Source organism: Canis lupus, chromosome 28 (assembly GCF_048164855.1).
Source record: "Canis lupus baileyi chromosome 28, mCanLup2.hap1, whole genome shotgun sequence".
NCBI classification, from domain to species: Eukaryota; Metazoa; Chordata; class Mammalia; order Carnivora; family Canidae; genus Canis; species Canis lupus.
The window spans coordinates 5,386,202-5,413,729 of NC_132865.1; the positions used below are offsets into that span (position 1 = coordinate 5,386,202).

General features: G+C 42.1%; 1 protein-coding gene across 1 annotated transcript in view; it reads left to right on the forward strand.

Annotated features, from left to right (window-relative positions):
• The first annotated feature begins 24,390 nt into the window (after window positions 1–24,390).
• PIP4P2 (phosphatidylinositol-4,5-bisphosphate 4-phosphatase 2) overlaps window positions 24,391–27,528 on the forward strand; it is a 55,727-nt gene continuing 52,589 nt past the window's right edge. The window contains exon 1 of the mRNA XM_072803961.1: window positions 24,391–24,552. Within this exon, the coding sequence (XP_072660062.1) occupies window positions 24,447–24,552 (106 nt within the window). The 5' untranslated portion in view covers window positions 24,391–24,446. The remainder of the gene's footprint in view (window positions 24,553–27,528) is intronic.

Consider the following 27,528-nt stretch of genomic DNA (forward strand, 5'->3'; position numbering starts at 1 on the left):
TTTCTCTTTGGGCATTTTAACTTCTGGTTTGTGTCTTAATTTATATTGAATTCCCCCTTTTTCAAATATTTTCAGTTGCAGTGTTCCCGAAGTCTCTCATTTTTGTTTTCTTGCCCATTTCTAAATCCTTCTCGCTGAGTTATTTTTCTTCTTCCTTCACGATAATTTTTTTTTTCTTCTTCCTTTACCTATCACTAAGCAGTCATGTGGCATTGGTTAAGAATCCTGAAGTGATGGAATCTGATATAGTTGGTATGGCAAATGGTACTCAGCATCCATTCCAACTTCTTCCTAAAGTTGAAAGAAATTTCAAGAACTGGAAAGATAAGTACTTTATTTCGTTTATCTCTTAAAGGATTCCGGATGCAAATTAGTTTGTTTCCATCAATTAGAGGGACATACCCAAGATTAATTGAGGTGGACTGTTTTCTCCTGTTATTTCATCTGTATGACCAGTTAGGACATTTATAGAGACCCTGGGTGGTACTGCGGCACCATTCCAGTGTCCAGTGCCTTGTACCTCATCTCTAGGTATCTTTCTGGTGTCTGATCAAAGCCACGGAGACATGTTCTTAAAGTCAGCATGTCTTGTGGCAGCCTCTGTATTAGCCTCTTTATGCCTGAGTTTCCAACTTTAAACTGAGGGGGATGGAAAGATGAAAAGCTATCTTTTTATTTTTTTAACCACAAAACCAATTTTTTTAATGAAATCCTATGCAGCAGTCCAGTATATGAAACACGTAAGGGGCACCTGGGCAGCTTAGTCAGTTAAGCATCTTCCTTCAGCTCCAGTCATGATCCCAGGGTCATGAGATAGAGCCCTGAATCAGGCTCCCTGCTCAGCGGGGAGTCCGCTTCTCCCTCTCCCTTTGCCCCTCCCCCTCCACTCATGCTCTGTCTCTCACTTTCTCTCAAATAAATGAATAAAATCTTTAAAAAAAAGAAAGAAAGAAAGAAAGAAACCGGTAAGAACAGAGCCAATGAGACTAAAAGGAATGAGTGGCATGGAAGCCTACCTACTATTTCCTAAACTTGAGACCCCACTGACAAGCCTCGAGGAATTTAGTTTGAATATCACTGGATAATCTGAAGCAGAAATTTCCAATCTGTATTTTGGAATCATCTGAAGAGTTGATTAGTTTTGTTTCTAATGCTGATGTTCTGGTCTCCCATAAAAGTCTGCTGTTGGGACCAGGGAGGTGTATTTAAAAAAAAAAAAAAAAACCCTAGATGACTAATATGCAGCCAGGATTGGAAATAATTTGTCCATATAGTTTTGTTTTGTTTTGTTTTCTGATTCTGAGCACTCAGCTTTCCACTGCTTTTCAATAAGGCAAATCTCTCCTCTCATTCTGGGGACTTGTGTTTTTTTTCTCAACCTATAACTTCTCTAGAAGTCCTTGGATTTTGCCAGATTCTTACCTTTCCTTATACTTCTATTCTTTTATGTTACCCAGCTGGTCCAAAACCAGAGTCAGGGATCCCTGGGTGGCGCAGCAGTTTGGCGCCTGCCTTTGGCCCAGGGCGCGATCCTGGAGACCAGGGATTGAGTTCCACGTCGGGCTCCGGGTGCATGGAGCCTGCTTCTCCCTCTGCCTATGTCTCTGCCTCTCTCTCTCTCTGTGTGACTATCATAAATAAATTTTAAAAAATTTAAAAAATGCTTCAAAACCAGTGTCAGTTTCCAAAACAAAACACTATCTGTTTCTTAGGTCTTTATTGTAGTCCTGTCGTTCTTTAATACAAGCTTACATAGAATAATTTAATGATTAATAGATGGGACTTGGAGTCAGAATTAGGTTTATATGTCTTCCCTCTATTAACTCTATCATTTACTAACTCTTTGGACAAGTTAGTGGACAATGGTAGTCTTGCTACACAGAATCATCACCATAATTTGGTAGGGCAACACCTGCAGAGTGCCTAGAACATAGAAAGTGCTCAGAACTCTTCACTGTTACAGTTACCATATATGTAAATAAATCTCCACTATTCAATTTTTGTCTCTTCATAGAAATTAAAAACTGACTTTTGAACCATATGACAAAGTATGAATGATTTCATTAAGTCATTCTACTCAACTAATTTTTTTTAAGTACCTGTTATGTACTGTGAAAGTAACCAAATAGACAGTCATCTGCCTTTAAATATCCCAAGTGTTAATGGTCAAAGATTCTATCAATTGAAAATGAGAAATATTCATTAGGGTGGAAGAAACAGACATCACGAGGGCTGAGTCTAACATCCTATTTATTTGACCTGACAAGTGTTGCCACATATTTCTTTTAGTTAGCACTCAAACTTTTTTTTTAAAGATTTATTTATTTTAAAGAGAGAGAAAGCACAAACAGGAGGGACAGAGGTAGAAGGAAAGAGAATCTCAAGAAGACTCCATGCTCATTGTGGAGCCCAATGTAGGACTTGATCTCAGGATCCTGAGACCAAGAATTGGATGCTTAACTGACTGTGCCACCCAGGCACCCCAGCCCTCAAACATTTTAAAAATCGGATAATATAATATTTTTAAAAATCCAACACTGACTTCTAGTTTCTCTAGAAAAATTAAGCTCTCACAAACATTGAAATTATAGAGCAGCAGTGGTGTGGCACCCGTTATTTGGGGCATGTTTTCTCCAGCTCCCCACATCTTGCCATTCTCTGTTGTCTCCTCATCACTGAGGCCATATGTCATTTGCTGTTTACATGGCACTTGCACAGGGGTTTTTCTCAGAGTTAAATGTGAACTGTTTTTTGTAACCATGTCTCTACCACAAGTGGGAAAATAAAAGCCAGGCCAAGAAGACACATATATCAATAAAAATGAGAGAAAGTATAATTATTTACAGAAGTGAAGAATATTCCTTGTTTCTAAATAAGCAAAATATGTGTACGTAAAAATAAATACAATTTAAGAAGCAATTATTAAACTCCTAGTCATTATTCACTAATATATTTTTGGCTTTAAGAAGGAACTAGACTTAGGGGCGCCTTAGGGGCATCAGGTTAAGCACCTGACACTTGGTGTCAGCTCAATTCCTGATCTCAGGGTTGTGAGATCGAGACCCATGTGGGGCTCCACACTCAGCATAGAGTCTGCTTGAGATTCTCTCCCTCTTCCTTTGCCCCTCCCCCTCGTTATCCCTCTTCTCTCTTTAAAAAGAAAGAATAAGCACATCTTTAAAAAGAAAAAAAGAAGGAACTAGGTTTATCTTGTGGTCCCATTGATCTCTTGTGCTACAAATATTCCTTAAAATACCATAATATTAAATATTTGCAGTAAATCAATGAAGATAATGACAAAGGCATGTTCTTTTTCTTTTTAAAAAAAAATTTTTTTTTTCATTTGCTGAGCAAGTTGCTGAGCAGGGAGCCTGATGCGGGGCTCGATCCTAGGACCCTGGGATCAGGACCTGAGCTGAAGGCAGACACTTAACTGACAGAGCCACCCAGGTGCCCCAGCATATTCTTTTTCCTATGAAGACTTGTTTTTTTTTTTTTACTTGTACCAAACAAGTTAATATATGGCTTTATATGCAAGTAAACAGATAAGTAGACAAGTATAAATTGTATGAAGTACTATGAAAGAAACTAAGTGTGCCATAATAGAGAATAATAGGGTGGTTGGGATGGTGATGGGAATCTTTTCAGATTTGTCAAGGATGGTCTAAATCTGAGAAGGTAACATGTAGGCAAAGATCTGAATGAAACATAAAGAGTCAACGTTCAGAGTAAGTGGGGCAGGCATTTCCAGAAGAAACAGCATATTCCAGGCTATTTACTTATTGATGTTAACTTGAACAAGTGTTAGCAATCTTCTACCCATGGCACAGATGCCACATGTCACCTCCAATCCCTTGCCACCAACAGATTCAGTATGATGCAAGATTTAAAACAGATGGAGGTGGGTTCCTGTTCCTGATGTCCCACGGAGAGAAAAATAAATGGCAAATAAAACTAGGCCATGAATTCAGATAGAATCAGCTAAGGATGATCCTTTGTTGTCATTATGTGAGTACCCACCTAAGTCAAAACCATGGAAAATGGGGAGTTTACCTTCAGTGCCCTCCCATCCTCCCTTCCATGTCCCTCTTCCACCTTCTGACATTCTTTCCCACAAGCTATAGGCAAATCAAACATTCATGCTCTTCTCTCTTTATCCAGAGTTGTCCTTTTACCTTATGCTAGATAGACCCAGACCCTACAAGTGTACAGCCTCCTACCCCACACATCAAACAAAAAAAGAAAGGGAGGGAGGAAGAAAAGGATGCTCCTAACAATCTCAGGTGTTGAAAAAAGTTATTTATTATGCTTATTTGAAACAAAATAAATGACCTTAGTTACTATATGTGTCTTAAGCGTTTCCAGAACTTCTATGCTTTAGAGATGATGGTTAACCTGAATGTATTTCCATTTGGTTGAGTTTGAAGAAATTATTTAAATTAAGGGTTTCACCATGGGTAAGGAGAATGATACATTAGGGTGGTTTCTGACACCGCTTCTCCTCATACATGCATTTTGAATGTTCTAGAAGAAAGATAACAATATTGACAGTGATGACTTTTGAAAGTTTGCCAATCAATGAAAAAAAATTATATAACCAAATCCTAATAGCCTGTTCTGTATTATGGGTACTTTGGGCCAACTGAAAATGTTATTTGCTGGGTCTCAAGATTTGCTTCTTTGCTTAATTCCTTTAGAAAATATATTTGGCTTTATTTTTCTAAATGTGGGGTTTTCTCCTGAAGTGTCTTCCATTTTTTTTTTTTTTTTTAATGTTTCCTACCAGTGTACCAGGAATTGTGATCAAAGGCACTGGAGTGGGTTGCTGCTGTCAAAGCACTTAGTACATTAACAGAGAATAGACACAGAATAAAAGGTGAAAAGGCAGTTAGATTCTAGAGGAACCTGAGAGTTTGGGCATCTAAGTAATGACACAGAATGCATCAGAAGATAATGCAAAATTTTCAACACAAGAAGTAGCCAGAGTTCAAATATGAATCAGAATTACTGCTGAAAATCAGCCCCATTGTTTGTTGTGGTGATTACCCATTCCTCCCCAACCAATTACAGTGATTCGGATAACACACTGGATAATGTAATTTTCTTGGCAGGACTGTTATTGTCTATGCAGGAATTCATGTAATGCCCTTAATTTTGTTTAAAAACACTTAGTTTTAACTTAAATCAGCATTATCTATTACGGTGGGGAAAAGATCAGATTCTGTCAATGTGATATTTATATCACAGAAGTCTTAAGACATGTCATTAGAGTACTTTCTAGCATTTTGATTATACTGAAATTAGGTAATCAGTGGTGCCTGTTCTGAGTAGCATGGGAAGAATCAGGAATGAAAAGCTCTGGGAAAGGAGGAACAAAAACACAACAAAGATTTCCAACACTTCACTCTCTTAGATTTTAAGGAAAAATTAAATTTATTTTGTAAACAGCTACAAATTATAATAATTTACCATTTAAACAAAAGCTATGTTATCAAGTAGAAAAAACAATGAAAAAATTATATTCTTTTTTAACAGTATTAAAATTTCAGCTCAACCATCTATTTACATATGTCTTCAAACCCACTCTTTTATTCTTGTATAGCAGTTACTTTAATTTTTCAACATTTAAGTCATCCTTAAAATATGACTATGAAACAACAGTTATGATTTTTTAATCAGCTTAATTAGAACATAATCAACAGACAAAACTACATTTTTTTGAGATTTATTTATTTTAGAGAGAGAGCATGCGGACACCTACACAGTGGGGTAGGGGCACAGTTAGAGAAGCTCACGCAGACTCTCTGCTGAATGGGGAGCCCGATGCAAGGCTTGGTCCCATGGCCCTGAGATCATGACCTGAGCAAAAATCAAGAAGCAGACATTCAACGGACTGAGCCACCCAGGTACCCTTAAAATTGTATGTATTTAAAGTGTACAGGATAATGATTTGATATATGTATATACTGTGAAATGATTACCACAGTCAGATTAATTAACACATCCATCACCTCACATATTTAAATTTTGTGTTTGTGTGAGTCTGTGCATGTATTGAGAATGCTTAAAACGTTCTCATCAAATTCCAATCATACGAAACAGTGTTACTAATTATAGTCACCATACTATATATTCTTTTTTTTTTTCACTTCATACAACTTTATGATTTCTCCTGAGTTCTTTGACTCCTGAATCTCTTGGAATGTGACTTAGACTCAGAAGTTGCAGAAATAGGGACACCTGGGTGGCTCAGCAGTTGAGCGTCTGCCTTTGACTCAGGGTGTGATCCCGGGGTCCAGGGATCGAGTCCCACATCCAGCTCCCTGCATGGAGCCTGCTTCTCCCTCTGCCAGTCTCTCTGCCTCTCTGTGTGTGTCTCTCATGAATAAATAAATAAAGCTTAAAAAAAAGTTGCAGAAATAACAAGAGTTCCTGTGTACCTTTCAGCCAGCTTTATACTATTTTACCAAAAGCAAGAAAGCACCATTGATAAAATATCATTAACCGTAGATCTTGCTTGGATTTCACAGGTCTTAAAAGCACTCCTTTTGTGTGTTTGTGGTACAGATCTATGAAATTTGCTACATATATAGATTCATGCGACCACCACCACAATCAGGGCACAGCACTATTCCATCACCTCAAAAAATTTCCTTGTACTACTGCTTCCTGGTCACACACTCTTACCTAACTCCTATCAAACTTCTGATCCTTGAACATGTCTTTCTTTTTCTACACAGTAGTTTTGGCCCTTTTAATGATTTTTTTTAATTTATTTATGAGTCATAGAGAGAGAGAGAGAGGCAGAGACACAGGCAGAGGGAGAAGCAGGCTCCATGCACCAGGAGCCCAACGTGGGATTCGATCCCGGGTCTCCAGGATCACGCCCTGGGCCAAAGGCAGGCGCCAAACCGCTGCGCCACCCAGGGATCCCAGTTTTGGCCCTTTTAAATGCCTGTTAAAAGCAAAGGAAAGGGAAAGGAAAAAAAAAAGAAAGAAAGAAAGGAAAGAAAGGAAGGAAGGAAGGAAGGAAGGAAGGAAGGAAGGAAGGAAGGAAGGAAGGAAGGAAGGAAGGAGGGAGGGAGGGAGGGAAGAAAGAAAGAAAGAAAGAAAGAAAGAAAGAAAGAAAGAAAGAAAGAAAGAAAGAAAGAAAGAAAGAAAGAAAGAAAGAAAGAAAGAAAAAAGAAAGAAAAGAAAGAAAGGCTGCACCTAGACCCTTCCCTCATACAAAGCGACAGCCTAAGTGAGCCCTTGGAGAGGAGCAGGAAAGCTGCCTCCCCAGGCAAAGATCCACTGTAAAATATTGCAGGTTCATCTGCTCAACTATTAGCTTAACTAACACTTGCTCAACTATTTTGCTTAACTTGAAGCTTAAATGAGACCTGTGTCTGGGAAGGATGGAAAAAAGAAGAAATAGAAGAAGTTGGAGATGAGAAGCAGAGACCTGGAAGCAGAGCGGAAGAGGAGTAAGAAATGGGCTCTCAGAAAACAAACTGAGGGTTGCCGGAGGGAAGATGGAGGGGGTGATGGGTTAAGTGGGTGATGGGCGTTAAGGAGGGCACTTGTTAGGATGAGCACTGGGTGTTGTGTGCAAGTGATGAATCACTAAATCCTACTCCTGAAACCAATACTCCACTGTATGTCTGCTAACTTGAATTTAAATAAAAACTTAGAAGAAAAAAAATGCTCTTTAATTCAGTTTTTTAAAAGGATTTCCTTAAAGATTGTATTTTCTCTCTCTTTCTTTTTAGAGTGGGTAAGGGCAGAGGGAGAGAGACCCTTAAGCAGGTTCCACACCAGCATGGAGCCTGAGGTGGGGCGTGATCTGTCTCAGAAACCTGAGATCATGACCTGAGCCGAAATCAAGGTTGGATGCTTAACCATCTGAGCTACCCAGGTGCCCCTAAAGATTTTATTTTTAAGAAATCACTATACCCAGTGTGGGGCTTGAATCTATAACCCCCAGATCAAGAGTCACATGCTCCTCCAACTGAAACTGCCAGGCACCCTTCTTTAATATAGTTTTAATATTTTCTTATTAAGGATTTTAGGCTCTTAGGTACTGCTTTGTTGAATTTTTGAATTTTTTTGCTTTGTTGATAATGTAAAAAAATATGTTTTCTATTGTTTCCTATCTTGTTACCGCCAGTTCACATAAAATTACTGGTCTTTCTAGCTCTTTTCTCTCTTTTTGGCTTCTATCTCTTCAACTATTTTTTTTAATTTTTTATTTTCTTCCTATTTCCTTGTCAGGGGGAAAATATGTCTTTCCTCTATTCATGAAGAACAATTTTCTGATTTCTTCTGATGCTTTCCACCTCCTAATAGTATTCTTATAAAGTCTCACCCACCATTAGTAGGCTCATCAAAGTAAATTCCCAGACTGATTTCTGCCAGCCAGAAATTCTCTCCTTATTTCAAAAAATGTTAAGGAAAATAGTTTTGCCTAGAAAACTATCACAGAAAGTTTACAGTTATTGGAGCAGAGAACTGTTATAACAATTAAAGAAAATCATGAAACATCATAAATATTGAAGGCTACTGGAAGTTTGCAGTGGCTGAAATAGCAACTATTATAGCAATGCATGCAGTTCTTAGAACTCAAGGATTATCTTACTTTTAAAACTTGAAATTCAGCAGTGAAATTCTTCATTGCTTAAAAATAATAAGAGATTATAATACACACTTCTAAAGTATAAAAAAAGAATCTGTAATTAACCCAGAAGGGAAAAAGAATGTAATTGTATTAAATATAATCCAATGTAATCCTAAAAACTATTTTTAAAAGTTGTTTTTAGAGATGATAAGGATCTTTATTATGTTAATGCTTCATAGAGAGAGACTGAAATAAGTGATTCAATAACAGGTAAAAACCTTTGGGACACGAGGACAACAAAAGGGAAAGCAGCTAAGATAAATGACCACCTGCAAATAACCTTGAGGGAGTGTGAATAAAGGAGGAGTTGTAAAAATTGAGGTAGATGGTCAAAGTGAACAACCTAACTTTCATATCCAAGAGATCATCCTAATAGAATTGAAAAAGATAAGCTTTGGGAGACTATGGCTGATAACAATTAGGTTACTAAAGGATTGTAACAGATGCTTCCATCTGTATATGGCTTCATATTTCTCAGCATATGCAATCTCTCTGTAAGGCAGTTACGTTTAAAAGCAAAGGGTTTGGGATTAAATGACTTGGGTTGAGATTCCATTTATAATGCTTAAGCCTAGCATTAGGATGAGTGAGCAATGTGATCTTAGAGTTTTAGCATCTGCCTCAGTCAAAGGTATATAATGGTAGTACCCACTTCAAGGGCTGCTCTGAGGAACAATTGGGACAATTCACATAAAGTAGAAAGCCCTCATTAAACAATATTAGCTACTATCATTATCAAAGGCAACCCACTTTCCTGTTAATCAATTTTGTCACTTGAGATAGAAATAAAGTATGCCAATCCCTGGCTTCCCCAGTTGGCTCAGTTTTGTATCTGTGCTGTTCATCAGGACAAGAAATAGATCAAAATCTCCATATCCATCAGGGCATGGTAAGACATGGGGGGGAGCACCTGGCTGGCTCAGTCGTTGGAGTAAGTGACTCTTGATCTCAGAGTTGTAAGTTTAGGCCCCATGTTGGATGTAGAGATTACTTAAAAATAAAATATTTTTTAAAAATATATATCATCTAGTCTCTGTTTCTGAACTCTGAGCTTATAAACTTGTGTCCTCCAAGCTGCAAACTTTCCCTATATTTGTCCATCCCTTTGAGTGGGTGATGCCCCACTTGCCCCCAGCTTCTGATTTCTGCTGCTGACCTGGCAGCTGGCCTTGAATATAAGCCTGTTCCATTGATACCCAACAATGCGTGGAGCCTATGCCAGCCCTTTTTCCACAGAGGTTAGACCTGTGCCTCCAGTTACTAGTTTCTAACTCTTCATCAGCTGGATCACTGCTCTTCTAACGCTGATTGTCAGTTCTTCTAGATTCCCTTGCTGCTAGTCAACAGGTCAGAAGCCTTGGGGTACTGATTTGATCTGAAACAAGCTTCAGTTTTCCCTGACCATTTGCATGGTGCTAACCTGCTCCTATAGCCTGCCCTATGCTCCTATCAATTCTATTTATTCTTGCTTCTGACACCTCACCGTTCCCTTTCCAACTAATTACTATTTCCCAGTGTGCCTCAAAACCAAGCTGGTCTGAACTGTGGTACAGAAAGCATGGACGGGTCACCTGGCTGGCTCAGTTGGAAGAACACGCAGCTCTTGATCTCAGGGTCATGAGTTCGAGCCTCATGTTGGGTGTAGAGATGACTAAAAATAAATAAACTTGAAAAAAAAAAGCATGGAGATATTTCATAAGAAATTGAGGGTTCAATGTCATATGGCTCAACAGTATTAACTGTCCTACTTATTTGTTGCACAGGTTTACTGTGACATGAGAGTCTGTACACAAAGCATATTTTAAACTATAAATTGTAAAAATATAATGACAATAGACAGACGTTCCTCTTTTGTTGCCAGCTGTCCCTTCCTTTGCCTTTCTGGTCCTGTCTCAGGCATCCCTCTGTTTTTAATTCCCTTTTTCTCTTTCTCTCTTTTTCATCCCTCTGTTTAATTTCCCTTTTTCTCTTTCTTATCTTCTACTCCATCTGCACCCTTTTTTCCCTTATACTTTTATTTTTTCCTATAATGGACTCTTATTTCTCTTTGGGAAGTCAGTGCCTCTCTAACACTGGCATTATAAAGCACATTTAGCTTGGAATTTCCACAGCAAATTTGTAAAATACAAGCACGTAACCACCTACACTAAGAAATTCATTTCCCAATAAGTAGTTCGTATTTGTTCAAATTAAACATGGAAGTTAAAGTCAGTCCTGGAAGACAAGGTCCCCCATTCCTCCAGGTTCATATTAGTAAAAAAACATTTGGAAAGAAATCTGTTGCTCAAAGAGGCAATTCTATTTTCCCAGAAGAGATAAGATTAGTAATCAAAATATTGGTATCGATGGCAATGATTTTACTGCAATCTGTGCTCACAAATCATTTTCTATTCCTAAATATTCCTTTATTCCATTACTTGCTAATATTTCCAGATGCCATTCTATTCAGTGTTTTTTTCACCTTACTAGTAATAACATTTTTAGTTGAGACTAAGTAAGTTACTTTCTAAGGTGTGATTGTGTAAGAATTAGATGCTCCCTGGAACTCCTGGGTGGCTCAGTCAGGCAAATATTTGGTTCAAGTCATGATCTCAGGTCATGAGATGGAGCCTGGTGTCTGGCCTGTGCTGGGTTGCAGGCTCCATGGGGAGTCTGCTTCTCTCCCTTTCTCTCCCTCTGCCTTTCCCCTCACTCTGCTCTCTCTCTCTCTCTCTCTCAAATAAATAAATCTTTAAAAAATAGAGGGGGCACCTGGGTGACTCAGTCAGTTATGCGTCTGCCTTCAGCTCAGGTCATGATCCCAGGGACCTGAGATTGAGCCCCATATTGGGGGTCTCTTCTCAGCAGGGGGTCTGCTTCTCCCTTTCTCTCTCCCTCTGCCTCTCCCCCTGCTTGTGCTCACACTCTCTCTTTCTCAAATAAATAAATGAATAAATAAAATCTTTTTAAATATTAATTAGATGCTCCCTTAACTGTGTTTTCCTGGTGTTTTCTTCATATATTCATTAGTGCAGAAATGGTTTGATTTTCTAAGTGTATGTCACACTCAACTATAAACCCCTCAAAATTAGAAGTCATGCTTTATTCATTTTTTAAAAAAGATTTATTTATTTGAGAGAGAGAGAGAATGGGGGAAGGATAAAGGAGAGAGAGAGAGAGAATCTTCAAGCAGACTCCCCAAGGAGTGCAGAACCCAAAGTGGGGCTCAGTCTCACAACCCTGTAATCATGACCAGAGCCACAATCAAGAGTCAGACGCTTAACCAACTGCCACTCAGGTGTCCTAGAAATCATGCTTTATTCGTTTTTGTATCCCCACTCTTAGGATACTACTTGGTACTAAATCAATAGTGATTTTTATGATTGAAGAAAAGGGCAGATAGGAATAGCTGCTCAGAGGGGGTGAGCTCAGCGGCTTAGCACTGCCTTCAGCCCAGGGCCTGATCCTGGAGACCTGGGATCAAACCCTACATCAGGTCCTCTTCATGGACCCTGCTTCTCCCTCTGCCTGTGTCTCTGCCTGTGTGTGTGTGTCTCTCACGAATAAATAAATAGAATCTTAAAAAAAAGAATAGCTGCTTAGAAAAAACAAATCAAAATAGTGGTTGAATCTGAAACTCTCTCTAGTATTATGGTAATGAAAAAATTACAAACATTTGAAACTTTTATGTTATTTTACTAATCCTGAGAAGCATTTTGTATAGATTTATGTTTCTAATCCTCTGGTTCATTAGAAATAGGAGAAAACTTAATGGTAGAAGCATTTGTTTAGAGCTTATATGTTTTATTTTAATCAATTTTTTCTAAATGGAAATTCATATTATTATCTTCAAGAGATACTTTCAACCTTTAGACACAAAAAGTAAGTCATAGAAGAATGAAGATCTTTCTTGTATCAGGCCAATTAAAAGTTACCTATTTATCTCTGATTATTACTCTGAGTTGAAGTTAATGGTGTTCCTACCAAAGGGATTATGTATCACGTATTTTGTTTTCACATATTTTACTTGTAGTTTTTGTTTGTTTTACTTTGTATTAATAATGAAGTTAGAAATTTAGTTAAGAATTGGATTTTTGTCTGCACTGAGTGGGTTCATTACTAGATACAATTTAAGAGTCAATTAATGGCCACTAAGAGGATTTGTCTTTCTGTTACAGGGTGGGAAAATCCTTCTGTGGGAGGTAGAACAGTGGCTCACCGTATCCTAAACCCCTGGGAGCGTGTTACTTTGCATGACAAATGGGACTTTGCAAATGTGATTAAGACTATTGAGGTGGAAAGAATTTCCACATAAATAATCACAGGAGTCCTTCTATGTGAAAGAAGGCAGGAGAGACAGAGGCAGAGATTTGAAGATGCTCCAGGGCTGCTTTTGAAGATGGAAGGAGGGGGCATGAGTGAAAAGTAAGGCATGTGGATGGCCTCTTAAAGCTAGAAAAAGTGAGAAAATAGACCCTCCTCTGGAGCCTCCACAGAGGAATGAATGCAGGCAGCTTTGCTGACAGCTCAGTTTTAGCCTAGTGAGAACCATTTTGGACTTCTGACACCCAGAACTCTAAGATAATAAGAGTTTTGCATTTCTTTTTTTTTTTAATTTGAAAGAACGTATTGCTCAACATCCATAAAAATAGAGCTTTGCACTCACAACTAATGATCAAAATCCCACACCACCCTATTTGCATTGTTTTAAGCCACTAAATTTGCGGTAGTTTGTTACAGCAGCAAAGCAAACTAATACGCTTCCCTTATGTTATTCTACATACATGATATTATTGGTAAATAATAAGCCCCTCCTGTCATGCAGGCCAGAGACAGCTGCATGGGATCAGGTTAGCTGTCCTGACCAGTTAGTGTTCATTAGTGTGGCCACGGTGATTGGTGACCAGTGAGGATACGTGACCCGTAAGGTCAGTGACAAACTGACTTAGGCAGACAGAGAACAGGATGCCTTGGAAAGACTGAGCGACCAGAGGCATAGCCTTAAGAGTCAGATGACCAACACAGAGTAGCCTTGAGAGTCAATGCCCAATAAGACATGAGAAGGACAAGGCAGGAAATGGTACCTGCTAACTCATGTATCATGTAGTCTACGTTTAATATGAAATGAGAACGAATGAGGCTAAGGGTTCTATCAGCGAAAGTATACATTTTGATATTGCATGGGCTATAAATCAGCATATAAAGAGAAATCATATTTAGAAACATATATGGGAAAACTAGGCAGCCACTAAAAATATTTTCAACACAGACAAAACCAAAAGACATAAACCCAGAAAAACATATGCCTTATTTGTTATATGTGTTGAACTTTCAAAAGCTGACTGAGAATCAAGGGGACAGGTACTTTATTCAGGCTATTGTGACAGAGAGCATCCAAAGGGAGTGTTTCCTGGAAAATGAGAAACAAGGAGAACTGTATGCAGCAAAGAAACAAAAGTGGCCGAGTGCCAATTACAAGTTTGGTGACCAAGCAGGCAGGTGCTGCCATCTTTCAGAAAAGGTAGGGGTGGGTGGGTGTGGGGGCGTGAAGAGAGAGACAGAGAGAGGGAGAGAGAGAAAGAGAGGATTGGGGAGAGAGAAATGAGGGGAGAGAGAGAGAGAAAGCAGGAGGAGGCAGAAAGGGAGAGAGATTTGGCCCATTGCAGTCCATTACAGTCTGTTCTTGGAACTGTTAAAGAGGGAATTGAGAGGAATTAGTATCTCAGGACCAGGGCGCACAGGGGTCAGGGTACTTTTGGAGCAGAAAAGTTCACATTTCTCCACACAGGCAAAAGAAAAGTCTATTTGCTAGATGAAGATAAAGAAATTCTTTGTAACTCTATGTATTTCTTTGTCAGGGAAACACCTGTTATAATAAACTCTGAAATTTCAGGGGTGTGACACAATAAAGCAGATTTCTTTCACACAAAGCACTTCAAAACCCAAGTTCTTGGTGGGCAGCTCTCCTGTAAGTAAGTGATATAGTGTCTCAAGATCCTTCCTCCTTGTACCGTTTTCAACATGTGACTCCCACGGTCTCCTTGGGGCTCATTTCCTGCCATCTATCTTAGAGAGGAAAGGAGCATAGCAAGGAGGGAGGAGAGGATCCCACAAGGGAGGTTTTTACGGGCCAGGCTCAAAGGAGTCTGTGTCACTTCTACCAACTTCCATGGACCAGAATTTGGACATATAACTTCCCTCAAGTGCAAGGATGGCTGGGAAATGTAACTTAGCTGGGTTTTCAGGAGGAAAAGGGAATGGGTTTTATCAATCAAGAAAATTTTAAATTCAACATGAATGAAAATTTGAAGTGGCAATAAAAAAAGATGAACCCCCCCCCCCACCAGGGGAAAGATGGCCAATACCAAGGACTGATAAAAATATTCAGTAATATTCAGAATCATTAAGGATAAAGTTAAGGAAGTTACCAAAAAACCTACTTTTCATATTAAATTATCAATATTGAAAATAATAGTCCATGTTATTTTCCTAAGCTGCTAAGAAACGGAGAGTGCCAGTCACCAGAAGTGGGAGTAAAATGATGATCAAGTTCTAGGGGGCAACTGACAGTACACACCCCAAGATTTTTACATGTGCATAGTCTCTGACCTAGCCTTTCCATTCAAAATAATTTATTAGGAATACATATCAGAAAAGTGTTCAGAGACTGTCTGAAGTCATCCTCGACCTTCTTTTTTTTTTAAGTTTTTTTTTTTTTATTTGAGAAAGAGAGAGAGCACAAGCAGGGGGGAGAAGCAGGCTCCCCACTCAGTGGGGAGCCCGAGGCAGGGCTCAATCCCAAGTCCCTGAGATCATGACCTGAATGGAAGCCAGACACAGGCATCCCCATCCTCTACTTCTGTCTTTCATACACTGCACGAAATCCATCAGGAAATCACGTTAGATTGACCTTCACGGTATATCCATAATCTGACGCTCTTTCCACCTTCACCCCTTCTGTCTTTCTTACCTATAGTCCAATTTTGACACAAGTAGCCATCGTGATCCTTTTAAAACCTATGTCCTATCAAGTCCTTCCTCTACCCTAGGCCTCCAAGAGCTCCAAAGTTTTCTCATCTCAGAGGGAAAGCCAAACTGGCTGCCCATGATCTGCCCTACCCAAGCAGATGGCAAATTTCTCTGATCTCATCTTCTATGCCCCCACCTCACCCCCACTCCCCAGCTCACTTTGCTCAGGCTGCACAAGCCCCCCACTGCTCTCACACATGCCAAGTGTGTTCCCTCCTCAGGACCTTGCTGTTCACTGTCCACATCTCTGCTCAGACATCAGTGAAGCCCACCTAGCTCATCCATGCAAAAAGGCAACGCGCCCTCTCCCCCTCTCTCTCCTATTTCCCCTTACGCTGCTTGATTTCTCACCATAACATTTATCACCCTCTGATGAATGATATATCGTCTTTCAACTAAGTGTTCCCTGTCCTCTGTTGTTATGAGATCGGGGGTTCTGTAACCCATAAAACAGTGCCTGACACATAAAAGGCATTCAATACATATTTGCTGAATGAATGAATAAAATACTGCAAAAGTTCTGAAATATCAAAAAATAGAGGACTCGTTACATAAAGTGGGATGATGCAGCGAAGGGTCGGACCGTCAAATAAGAGAATCAAAAGCCTAAACGTGCCTAAAATAAAGCCTGAATGTGGTTTTGTATTTCATAGGAGGAAATTCTGTGAATACCAATTTCTAAAGAGATAACAGTTATTATTCTTACCCAACTGGTTTCTGAAGCCATAGGAATAGGAAGTTTTTCATCATAAAATGATTTTACCTTTATCAACGGCTTCTCTGGTCTCAAATAGGCTTTTCTGTGAACATGGGTGTCTCTGAGGGCTGAAAAGATTTTTTAAAAGCAATCTTATTCCTTGCAGATTGTAATAGTCTGCTGGAGTGGCCATAAGAAAATGCCAAAGACTGCTTGGTTTCAACAGCAGAAATTTATTTTCTCACTGTTCTGAAAGATGGAAGCCCAAGATCAAGGTCCAACAGGGCTCAGTTTCTGATGAGGATTCTCTTTCCAACCTGCAGATGGCCTCCTCCTCACTGTGTCCTCAGCTGGGCTTTCCTCAGTGCAGATTCATCGAAAAGAGAGGGTGAGAGCAAGCATATGCGAGTGAGTGCAAGCTCTCTGGTGTGTTTTCTTACACACATCAACCCTACTGGATTGGGGCCCCCATTGTTATGACCGTATTTAACCTTAATTACCTCTTAAATGCCCCATCTCATCTTGGTAGCCCAGCGTTTAATACCAGATACTCGTATTTCTTAGGCAAAAATGTCTTAATCATCAAAAGCTTCTATTTGGGGCAGCAGTCCTATCTATTTCCTTATCTATATCCATCCATCCATCCATCCATCCATCCATCCAAGTTATTAAACAAACTTAACTCAGTGAAGTACAAATTAAGAAATAGTTATAGTTTCCTACAAATGCTGCCCCTAATCTCCATTTTAAATCCCTCCTCCTTGCCTCCTATAGCAGATATCTTATAAGTTCTTGGGTAAATTTTATAATTTTTTGGTCAATTTCAGTGATTAAAAAATCCATTCAGTCTATAACTCCAATTTCATATTCAAATAAAAGATTTCCTTTTTTTTTTCTGTCATCGATTAGCATTGTGGTTTGAAGGACCTGAAAAGGGTGTGTGTGTGTGTGTGATATGGGCTTCTCTTTACTTTTCTCTCATTCTTCTACCTTGGGGGAAAGAATGTACTTTACCTTTGGGCTTTAGGTCCTTCCTTCCTTTTCCAGGGAGTGGACACAGGGAGGAGTCAGAGGGATTCAAGCGGTCATGGTTGTAGTCTTCCTTGGGTTGCCTGGCACTAGCTGGTGACAACAGTCTCTCCACGGCAGGGATTCAGCTATTAGATTCACAGAGGAGGCACAAACGTGAATTCCTTCTCCTCCTTCTCCTTCTCCTTGACTTTATTTTTAAAGTAATTTCTGTACCCAACCTGGGGCTTGAACTCACAACCCCAAGAGTTTCAAACTCCATTGACTGAGCCAGTGGGCGACCCTACAATGTCAGTTCTTTAGGGACCATCCCAGTCCACCATGTCCTGTTTCAATTCTTCCAATTCAATTCTTTTTCAATTCTTTTTTCAATTCTTTTTCAATTGAATTCTTTTTTTTTTTTTTTGCCCTATAATTACTTTTTGTGTTGGTGCCAGCATGATGGCACAAGCCCAGCTAGTTAGGTGGTGCTCAGTTGGCCTACCAGAAACTCATGTTCTCATCAAAGCAGAGGTGATAGCTGAGCTACAGCATAAGCCTTTCTGTTTGTCCTGCCATCATTTGCCAGTTATTTTTTTCCTGTTCATATAGACCTTAGGAAGATCAACTAGCCTGTGTTCTGATTTGATATACAACTGGAAAATGAGGCACTGCTTTTCCTTTCATGCAGGTATGCCCAGATTTTGCAAGTAATTACCTTAGATCCCTTCTCACTTGACTTTTTAGAAAAGGGCAGCAGAATTTACTAGGCTAACAATATATGACTCCAATAATTCCCATTTTTCTCCTCCTGTGGCTTCTATGGATTAGGGGTAGTTATTGAGGGTTATTGAGGGACCAGTTCTGCTGATTTAGCATGTGTGAAGTACCTATTCTTTCTTTGTCCTGAGCTTTGGACCCTGGCTATCAGTTTTGAGCCAACAGGGAAAGTTCTGCCCAAGTTTGAGTCAAATATCCTCTACCGAGCATTGCATTTCACTCTTCTCTTTTGGAGGGTGCTTACAGAGCTTGTGTCATACTTTATTTACACTTATGGGATCCAATGAGATGTAAGATAGCTGTCCCTCATTTTGCTGATGAAACTGAGATAGTGACAGGCAATCCAGGGCTAATTAATTGAAAACAAACTCTTCTGTGACTGCAGTCAAGCCTGCAATCCTCCTCAATTGTTTTTGCCAACTTTTGCACCTTTTTCAATTCCATAACATGGCCTTGTTCTTTCAGAGTTATAACTTTGTCTGCTGGAGAAGTAAACAAAAAACCCTTGGAGCTGAAGGTAAAGCTCTTTAGTCTGGGTGAAGCCGAGTACCCATCCTTCAAGCTTCCCTCACCTAACAACCAGCTTCCTGCCTTCCCAAGGCATGCAATAAATAAGGGGTATTCATTATGAATGTGTAATATATATGAAATCTAACTCTAATAAATCCCTGTTTTCTTGGACTTCATGGAGTTCCTCAGAGGTTTTTAATAGGCATTTCCAAAAGACCTGGGAAAATTTATGAGCCATATATAGCCAATGGCTAATATATATATATATATATATATTCTAGACCATTGTACTTTTAGCTTAGTTCAGCGATGCTTATCCCCTGGTTTCCCTTCTAATAGAGTTAAAAAAGGAGAGTGGTTAAAAAAAAAAAAAAAAAAAAGCTTACACTTACAGCTGTCAGGCACTGATAGTTATATTCCATACATTTTCTCTTTTAACTATCATAAGTACCCCCACAAGGTAGGTATTATTTTCTTTGTCCTACAGACTAATTAGACAAATGAGGTATAGAGAAGTTAGGCTACCTTAACCAAGGTCACCACTTAGAGGTAGTGAATTCAAATTATGTAGAATTATATTCAAATACAATTGATTTCCAAGCATGGGCTACCCCAGCACAGAGGAAAGACCAAGAGATCAAGGTGACAGAGTTGGGGTAACAATCTGATATGCACTGAGATAAGCAGTTATAGCCCTTACAATAAGTCTTTAATATGAACATAATCTACATCACATAGATGTTCGTAAAATATACCTCTTAGGACTTTAAAATTTCAGTTTGAACTTCTTCCCCAAAGCATGGCGTTTCTTGAAGAACTCTCCTTTGTCTTTCTCAATGCTTTTCTTACATCACATATTGTTTTAGCTGTGATAGATCGTTATATAATGACTCCAGTGAGTCACACCTCCCTGCATTCATGCCCCTCCGAACGTCATACCACCACCACTTTCCATCAAGACGTGAATGCGGGCTGGCCTCTTGACTTGCTCTGACCAATAGAAAGTGGTAGAACTAACCTTGTACCTGTTCCAAAACTTGGGGCTCATGAGGCCTTGGCAGCATCTGCCTTTGCTCTCTGGGGAGTGCTATTCTGAGACTGCTGTGCAATAAAGAAGCCCAGAGTGGAAGTGAGTTTGGAGGGAGAGGTTCAGCCAACCTAGCTTCCTCAGCTGAGCTCAGTCCACAGCTGAACCGCCGGCTAAATGCATCTTCCTGAAAAATAATCCTGTTATTTTAATCCCCAAGTTTCAGAATGGTGGATCCTTCCAAAGCAATAAATAAAGCAGAGAAAGTGGGACCAGGAATACAGAGTAATAGACTAACCCAACATAAAATGGTACTTAAAGTACAAAGCAAGAGATGAGTGTAGCAGAAGTTAGTACTGTTCTAACAAAACCCAAACACATGACAGTGTTCAGGGCCAGGCAGCAAGTGAATGCTGGAAGGGGTAGAGAGGAGACTGTTGGTGCAAGCTAGGAAAGCAGGGAGGAAATTGCTCCTGGAGACTAGACAGAGGTGAGCTAAGTAACTGTTGCCTGTGGTACCTTGGAAGGTAGTACATGTACCTGATGAACTTGTTGATCTCACTAATGTGATTTCCTTGTATAATATAGACAGTAACAATTATCTTCTTTTAGCTGGCTTTGATGGGAGGTGGCATTTCCTATTGCTGCCATAAAAAATTTAACAAGCTCAGCATCTTAAATCGCATAAATGTATTATTTTATAGTTCTGTCAAAATCCAGAGACAATAAAAGTTAAGACCAGATCAGTAAAATAGTATTTAGAGCTTATTGTGCACAAAAGAATAGTCCATGAATGGGGCTCCTGGGTGGCTCAGTCTGTTAAGGTCATGTCAGGTCGTGACCTCAGAGTCCTAGGATTAAGCCCTGCCTTGAGCTCCATCCTCAGTGGATTCTCTCTCTCCTTCTCCATTGTGTGCCCCTCCCCGCACAAATAAATAAATCTTAAAAAAAAAAAAAAGAAAAAAGAGAGTTCACGACTGGGAGTCTCCAAATCCAACATTGAGATGAAGTTCAGAGGCATGCTGTTTAGGGTGGCTTTTAACGTGGAAATGAGGAAGTTCCTCAATCTTTTACAATGACCGATTTTCACTATGGAGGTTGACCATGGAAAGAGGCCCCTGAGCTTCTAACTTTCTTTGCTCAGGAAGCAGGAGGCAGGCTGAAGGAGATACAAGAATACGGTGGAAATGAAATTGCTTGAGACCAAAGCCTAGATCTGAAAAGTTACCAGAGCTTCCACAATCACTCTCTCACCCTCTTCAAATGCTTCTCTGAGACTACCAGGCATGCAAAGAAACCAGGAGTGAAAGACTAGGTGGAGAGAGAGAGAAAGAGAGAGAGAGAGAGAGAGAGACAAGGCTCTCCCCTCCCCCCTCCTCCCCTTTTCAAGCTGTTCCAGCTGAGCGAGCCCCTAACCAATGAGGTTAGCTGAATGCAGCTGCCTGGATATAAGCCCAGGCAAGACCAATAGGATAACCACACAGCTAATCTATAGAATCACAAAAAATAACAAATCATGTTGTCTTAAAACCACTGGGTTGTGGTATGACTCAGTAGTAGATAACTAGTATTGTAGCTTAAGTAGGTTATGTACGTAGTAAGGTAATACCTTTTCTAGCTCACACATTATCTATATTGTCCTGTTATTCCAAAAGACACATCCTTACCTCATGTCCTGAGATGGAAAAGTATCATAATCATAAAATGCCTTGGATTGAGGAGTATTATTTAATGTTTATTGAGTAACCATAAACTATAGTATCATTTTTAAACCAGAATGAAGTGATACCTAATAAAAGGTTTTCCTTTTCACAAAACTTCACATTGCTGCAAATACAATCTCAGTATACCCTCAACCTTTCATAGTGTGAATAATTTCCACTAGCTGTGTCATCCTCTAATGAGCTCTGGAATGGATAGGGGAGCCATATAAAGAAGAAAGAAAGAAAAAAAGCCTTTATACCTGGGCAATAAAGAAACCCTGGTTGCAGAGAGACACTGTAACAATAAAAACACTGGTCAGATGGCAAAACCGTCATCTTTACCAAAAAAACTCAAGAGATGCTCAGTGTTTTTCCTGCTAACTATGTGCTGTAGTAGATTCTGGTACTGGGTAGGATTTCCTCATACACACTTCTGCTTGTTTATTTGGCAAATCTTTATCCGGTGCTTCTTAATGAGCGAGGCATTGCTGACTCACAAAATCAGTTGGGAATAAAGGGTAGGTGGGTGGATAAGGGAAATGTAAAAACGCTGTTAAAATAGTGTGATAGGTGACAGGACAGGACACCACAGTCATAGGATTTTGTTGATTAGTTAAGTTTCTTTAACCCAATAACTTGCAGGCTGCAATCGTGAAAAAAACAAAACAAAACAAAACAAAACCCTGCTATTCGTTTTGTAAATTGTTTATTTTTGCAGGCAGTGCTACATCTTGACCTCTCACTTTTCAGGTTTCTGGGGCTCTACAAATGCCCTTGGATTATATCATATGGGGATCCTTATATGGTGGTGTTCCTGATACTACTGACCCCCAGAAGATGCTGCATAATAGAAAACATTATTCTTTGATTTTTTTTTTTCCCTTAGGATTTCCAGCTGATGTCTAAATGGGGTTTTTGGAGAAAGAGTATCTTCAGAGAGGAAAATGAAGACCCTTCTTAATGTAATATGAGAAGTAGTTTCAAATGTCTAAAGTCAGCTTTCTTCATGACCCTTTATAATCTGCAGCTGGGACTGCCAGCCTCGTTTTTTGCTTGCTTCTGACTGTGCTCCACCCAGACATCTGGAGCATCAAGAGCATTGCTCTATGTATTCGTCTTCGCGTGCCCAGTAAGCACAGAATACATGTTTGTTGAATGACGCAAAGAACCACTGCAGAAAAAAATGATCTTTTGAGACCTTCGCTGTTTCCTGATTGCATTTTTGCCAGGCATATTCAAAACTTTTTACTTCTAAATCATTTTAGCAAACCACCAAAGTAAGACCATGATAAACACGAAAGCACGCCGGTAACTACGACTGGCTCAAAACATTTTCATGAATATTTTCACAAACTTCATTATTGTATGAGGTGTCAGGGACAACGCAGTCCAAAAACCAAACTAAAAGGGCAACGTATTTTGTCAAATTAAACTTGTAAAAGCCAACACCGTCTGCATCGTTTCTACAAGGTGCTGCTACTAGAAAACAAGGACAAGCGCGGCCCGGCACGGCTCTTGCAGAGCTGTATTTCCTCTCAGACAACAGCTGTTGCAAAGTGATTTTCTAGCAAAAGCAGCAGCCCCCAAGCAGGAACTGACAGCCTAAGGACTAAGGACTAAGGTTTCGTGGGTAACCGCTGCGACGCTGCGCAGCACAGCACCCCTCGTCCCCCTCGTCCCCCTCGTCCAAGAGCTAAACCTGAGGTCTGTGTTGGCCGCAGTTCCTCGGTAATCAAGTCACAGGCCTTTCCTCTCACCCCCTTCCCGCTGCTCTCCGCCCCTCTCCCCTGCTCCTGCTAAGGAAACGAAAAGGGTTGCAACCCCTTGCCCTGGGCCCTCCCGCCCTTTCTCCGCAGCCCTACTGTGCTCCCGGCTCCGCCCCTCCCCCGCCTCCTGCCTTGGGACACGGCCGGGGTGGGGCCCTCCCGGAGGCGGCGGCCGCACCAGCAGCAGCAGCAGCAGCAGCAGCACCTCCGCGGGAGCCGCAGGCCCGGCCTCCCCCCGCCCCCCACCAACCTGGCCCAGCCTCCTCCCTCGGGCCCAGCCTCCTCCCTCCGGCCACGCCTCCTCCCCGCCCTCCCCGCGGCCCAGCCTCCTCCTCCTCTTCCTCCTCCCCAGCCCCGCCTCCTCCCCGCCCTCCCCGCGGCCCAGCCTCCTCCCTCCGGCCCAGCCTCCTCTCCGCCCTCCCCGGCCCAGCCTCCTTCCCCCGGCCCCGCCTCCTCCCCGCCCTCCCCGCGGCTCAGCCTCCTCCTCCTCCCCGGCCCAGCCTCCTTCCTCCAGCCCCGCCTCCTCCCCGCCCTCCCCGCGGCCCAGCCTCCTCCTCCTCCTCCCCGGCCCAGCCCCCTCCACGCCCTCCCCGCGGCCCAGCCTCCTCCTCCTCCTCCTCCTCCTCCTCCTCCCGCGGCCCAGCCTCCTGCTCCGCCTCCTCTCCGTACCCCTCCCGCTCCTCCCCCCGCGGCCCAGCCTCCCCGCGGCCCAGCCTCCTGCTCCCTCCGGCCCCGCCTCCTCCCCGCCCTCCCCGCTGCCCAGCCTCCTCCTCCTCCTCCCCGGCCCAGCCCCCTCCACGCCCTCCCCGCGGCCCAGCCTCCTCCTCCTCCTCCCGGCCCAGCCCCCTCCACGCCCTCCCCGCGGCCCAGCCTCCTCCTCCTCCTCCTCCTCCTCCCGCGGCCCAGCCTCCTTCTCCGCCTCCTCCCCGCCCCCTCCCGCTCCTCCCCCCGCGGCCCCGCCTCCCGCTCCTCCTCCTCCCCCGCCTCCTCCCCCTCCTCCCCGCCCCCTCCCGCTCCTCCCCCCGCGGCCCCGCCTCCCGCTCCTCCTCCTCCCCCGCCTCCTCCCCCTCCTCCCCGCCCCCCTCCCGCTCCTCCCCCCGCGGCCCAGCCTCCCGCTCCTCCTCCTCCCCCGCCTCCTCCCCCTCCTCCCCGCCCCCCTCCCGCTCCTCCCCCCGCGGCCCCGCCTCCCGCTCCTCCTCCTCCCCCGCCTCCTCCCCCTCCTCCCCGCCCCCCTCCCGCTCCTCCCCCCGCGGCCCAGCCTCCCCGCGGCCCCGCCGCCGCTGCGGCAGTCATGGCTGCGGACGGGGTGGACGAGCGCTCGCCTCTGCTGTCAGCATCGCCGCCGGGAACCGTCACCCCCACGGCCCCGCCGTACTTGCAGGAGAGCAGCCCCAGAGGTGAGGCGGGCGCGGGCCTCCCGCTCGCTGCGCCGCGGCCGAGGAGGCAGGCCCCGGGGCGCTGCAGCTGGGGCGCGGCGGGCGGGTCGGCGGGCCCGGGAGCGGGGGCTGCAGACTGCGCCTGGCGCGGGCCCGGGTCCTTGAGCGCAGCCCCCAGGAGGGAGGGCGGGGTGCGGGCGCGTGCCCCGCGCCCTTCTCACGGCGGCTGTGCGTGTGCGTGTGCGTGTGCGAGTGCGAGTGCGAGTGCGTGTTTCAGCACTTCTTGCCCGCGGGCCGGGCGTGACAGGAATCGCCCCGGCGCAGCCCCCAGGCGCCGCTGGAGGAGGTGCACAGCCTTCGCGGCCATTCAGCCTTCCCTGCTGAGAAGCCCCTAGCACTGCTCACCTTGGGATCTGCCCTTGAAAGGGCTTAGCTTGAAAAATGTGCAGAGCCTGCCCTCGCCCCCCCCCCCCCCCCGGGCTCTGTTCAGTCAGGGAATTGTCTTACCAAGAGGAATAGCGGTAATCGATATTCCTAATATGCCTGAAATTCCTGCCTTTCCTTATTACTCCCCTTTGTAAGGAGTGTGCGTTAGCCTTGCTGGCCGATGAGGAAGCATAGGAAGGAAGATGGGATATTTCTGATGCATCTGGGTGAGGTTGAAATGAACTTACTTCTGAAAGTAACCCCGGCTAACCCTGCACGCATTTCTATTTATTTCACTTCTCAAGATGGAATCAAAAAAGATTTGATTAGCAGTGGGATCTGAAGAAAGAAGTGTATACGTGTGTGTGAGTGTGTGTGTGTGTGGGGGGGGGGTTTAGCAAACTATTAAAAGATCTATCTTTGTTCTAAGCCTTTTAGTGGCTTTCTATAGTAGAAAGAAGGTGGAGTCACGATTTATTGAAAAGGGAAGGCAAGACTTGAAAACCACTTAGAGTTATGAAAAGAATGGCCAAATATGGCACTTGCAAATGTAGCTTAAGTGCATCTCTCCCTTTCCAGCCGAATATGAGAGGAGTTTCAGAAATCCCAAGGAGACAAAATGTTAGTGCTTTCGAAAACGTAGGCAGATCATGTTTCTTGTAACACAACTTCTTGTAAGTTCAAGTCTGGAATTGGAGCAGTTGTAGAGCAAGTTGGACTTGTTTAGTATTTAAAATTTCCACTTAATGGTAACATTGTCCCCAACTTGAAGAGGAACAATCTAGGTCTTAGTCAACACCTTACAAGAAGCAGGACAAAGGAAAAAGATGTTTTGCTGTGAATAATTGAGTGTGATCAATCAGTTGAGAAATAAGGTGCAAAATGGGACAGAGACTTATCTACAGGAAAAACCCCAAGTCATGTTTGTATTAAAGGTGTATCAGAGGACACCAGCTGGAGGAATTTCCTTTAATGCACAAATTTGATATTAATAAAAAATCAAAATCGGGTCGGTCTAGGATAAGTTTAAACATTTATAAATGAATGTTGCAACTTCCCCAAGTGACCCTTTATGGCAAAATATTTGCAGTTTATTAAAAGACAAGATTTGGATTTAAACAACTGTCCTATGACAGATTTTCATGTCCTCTGTCTTACATCTTTGTTTTTGTATTTTTAGTCATAGTGGCTAAATTATTCCACAAATGTGTTCATGCTCATGGACCTGCTTATAGATTTCTTTATCATTTGCCACATATTTGTCTAATCTGGTAAGACCAGATTAACTGCACAATCAGGTACAAATCACAGTTCAGCCACTGAAGAAATTCAAAATATTAAAACGCAAAATGCCATGGGGTAAATGTTAAAGATCTTACCGGCTTTATTTAATGATTCGTGATTCTAGCAGCATCCCATCTAGCAGATAGAAAGGAGTTTCAAAAAGCTGTACCAAATGAAAGCCTTCCATGGGCAGAAGGGAGTGGGAAAAAGGCAAAAAGTGGATGGGTTGTGGCAAGATCACTTTCATTTAGGGGATGGGGGTGGTCTGTCAGGCAGATGACCTCACTAGTGCTAATAAGGTAGTTCTTGACGGACGTTCCAAGATTCCATTTCTGGGTGAGGCCAAAAGTGTAATTAAGGCTGTATTTGGTGATGTGGAGCTTAGCATAAGTGACTCCATTTTGAGCCTGTTGTCTTGTTTTTAACAACTGATTTAGCAAAAAGCCATTTCGGCCTTATGATAGAGTACAGTTGTGTTTTTTTTTCCTTAAACTGGTAAATAAGACAGGTTAGCTAATTAGAAATGCTAATTTCATGTGGCATAGTACCTAGGAAGCAAGAAGCATAAATTAGAAGTAAAGACATTTTATGTTATTGGCATTTATGTCAGAATATCTTTTCTTAAATAACAAATAAGCATCTTCATAAATGTTTTGAGTGATACACAGATCTGATTCTAGGAGACCTGTGGTATTTACTCTTTCATTGATTCATTGGGCAGTATGGTGTGCCAGAGTCGGCTCTAGGTCAACAAAACTGACCAAACATGCCCCCTCTTGAAACCCACATCGAAATGAAAAAAAAGAATAAACACGGGGCTGAATTATTTGTATTGTAAGAAACTGTTCCTAGACCAGATGTTTTCAGTAGTTGACAGGAATTAAAGGTTGGGATTCAAAAGACTGGAATAGAATGTACTTTTTGATAATGAACTTTGGTTTATGATACCATTTGTAATCACCCAGAATTTTTTTTTTTAAGTAGTTAAGAGCCATAGCTAATGACTATTCTCTCCAGTTGAACCCTTTGCTATTTGTGTCACCACCGTCTAAGAACACGAATGTTAGCTCTCACTCAAAGATGAAATAATCCATTTTAGGTTGAAAATTGGTCAAGTATTTGTAGACAGGTTATTGATAATGTTGTGGGAAGCAGTTAGTGTTTCGCATTTGGTTTTAGCATAATGAGAATCATGTGTGGTCCGTGTAACAGCGCACCTGGGTTTCTGAGTGGAATACCTCTAGTGGTCTTCGCTGTCAGTATTGGATTCCTGCATAGAGTAGGAGA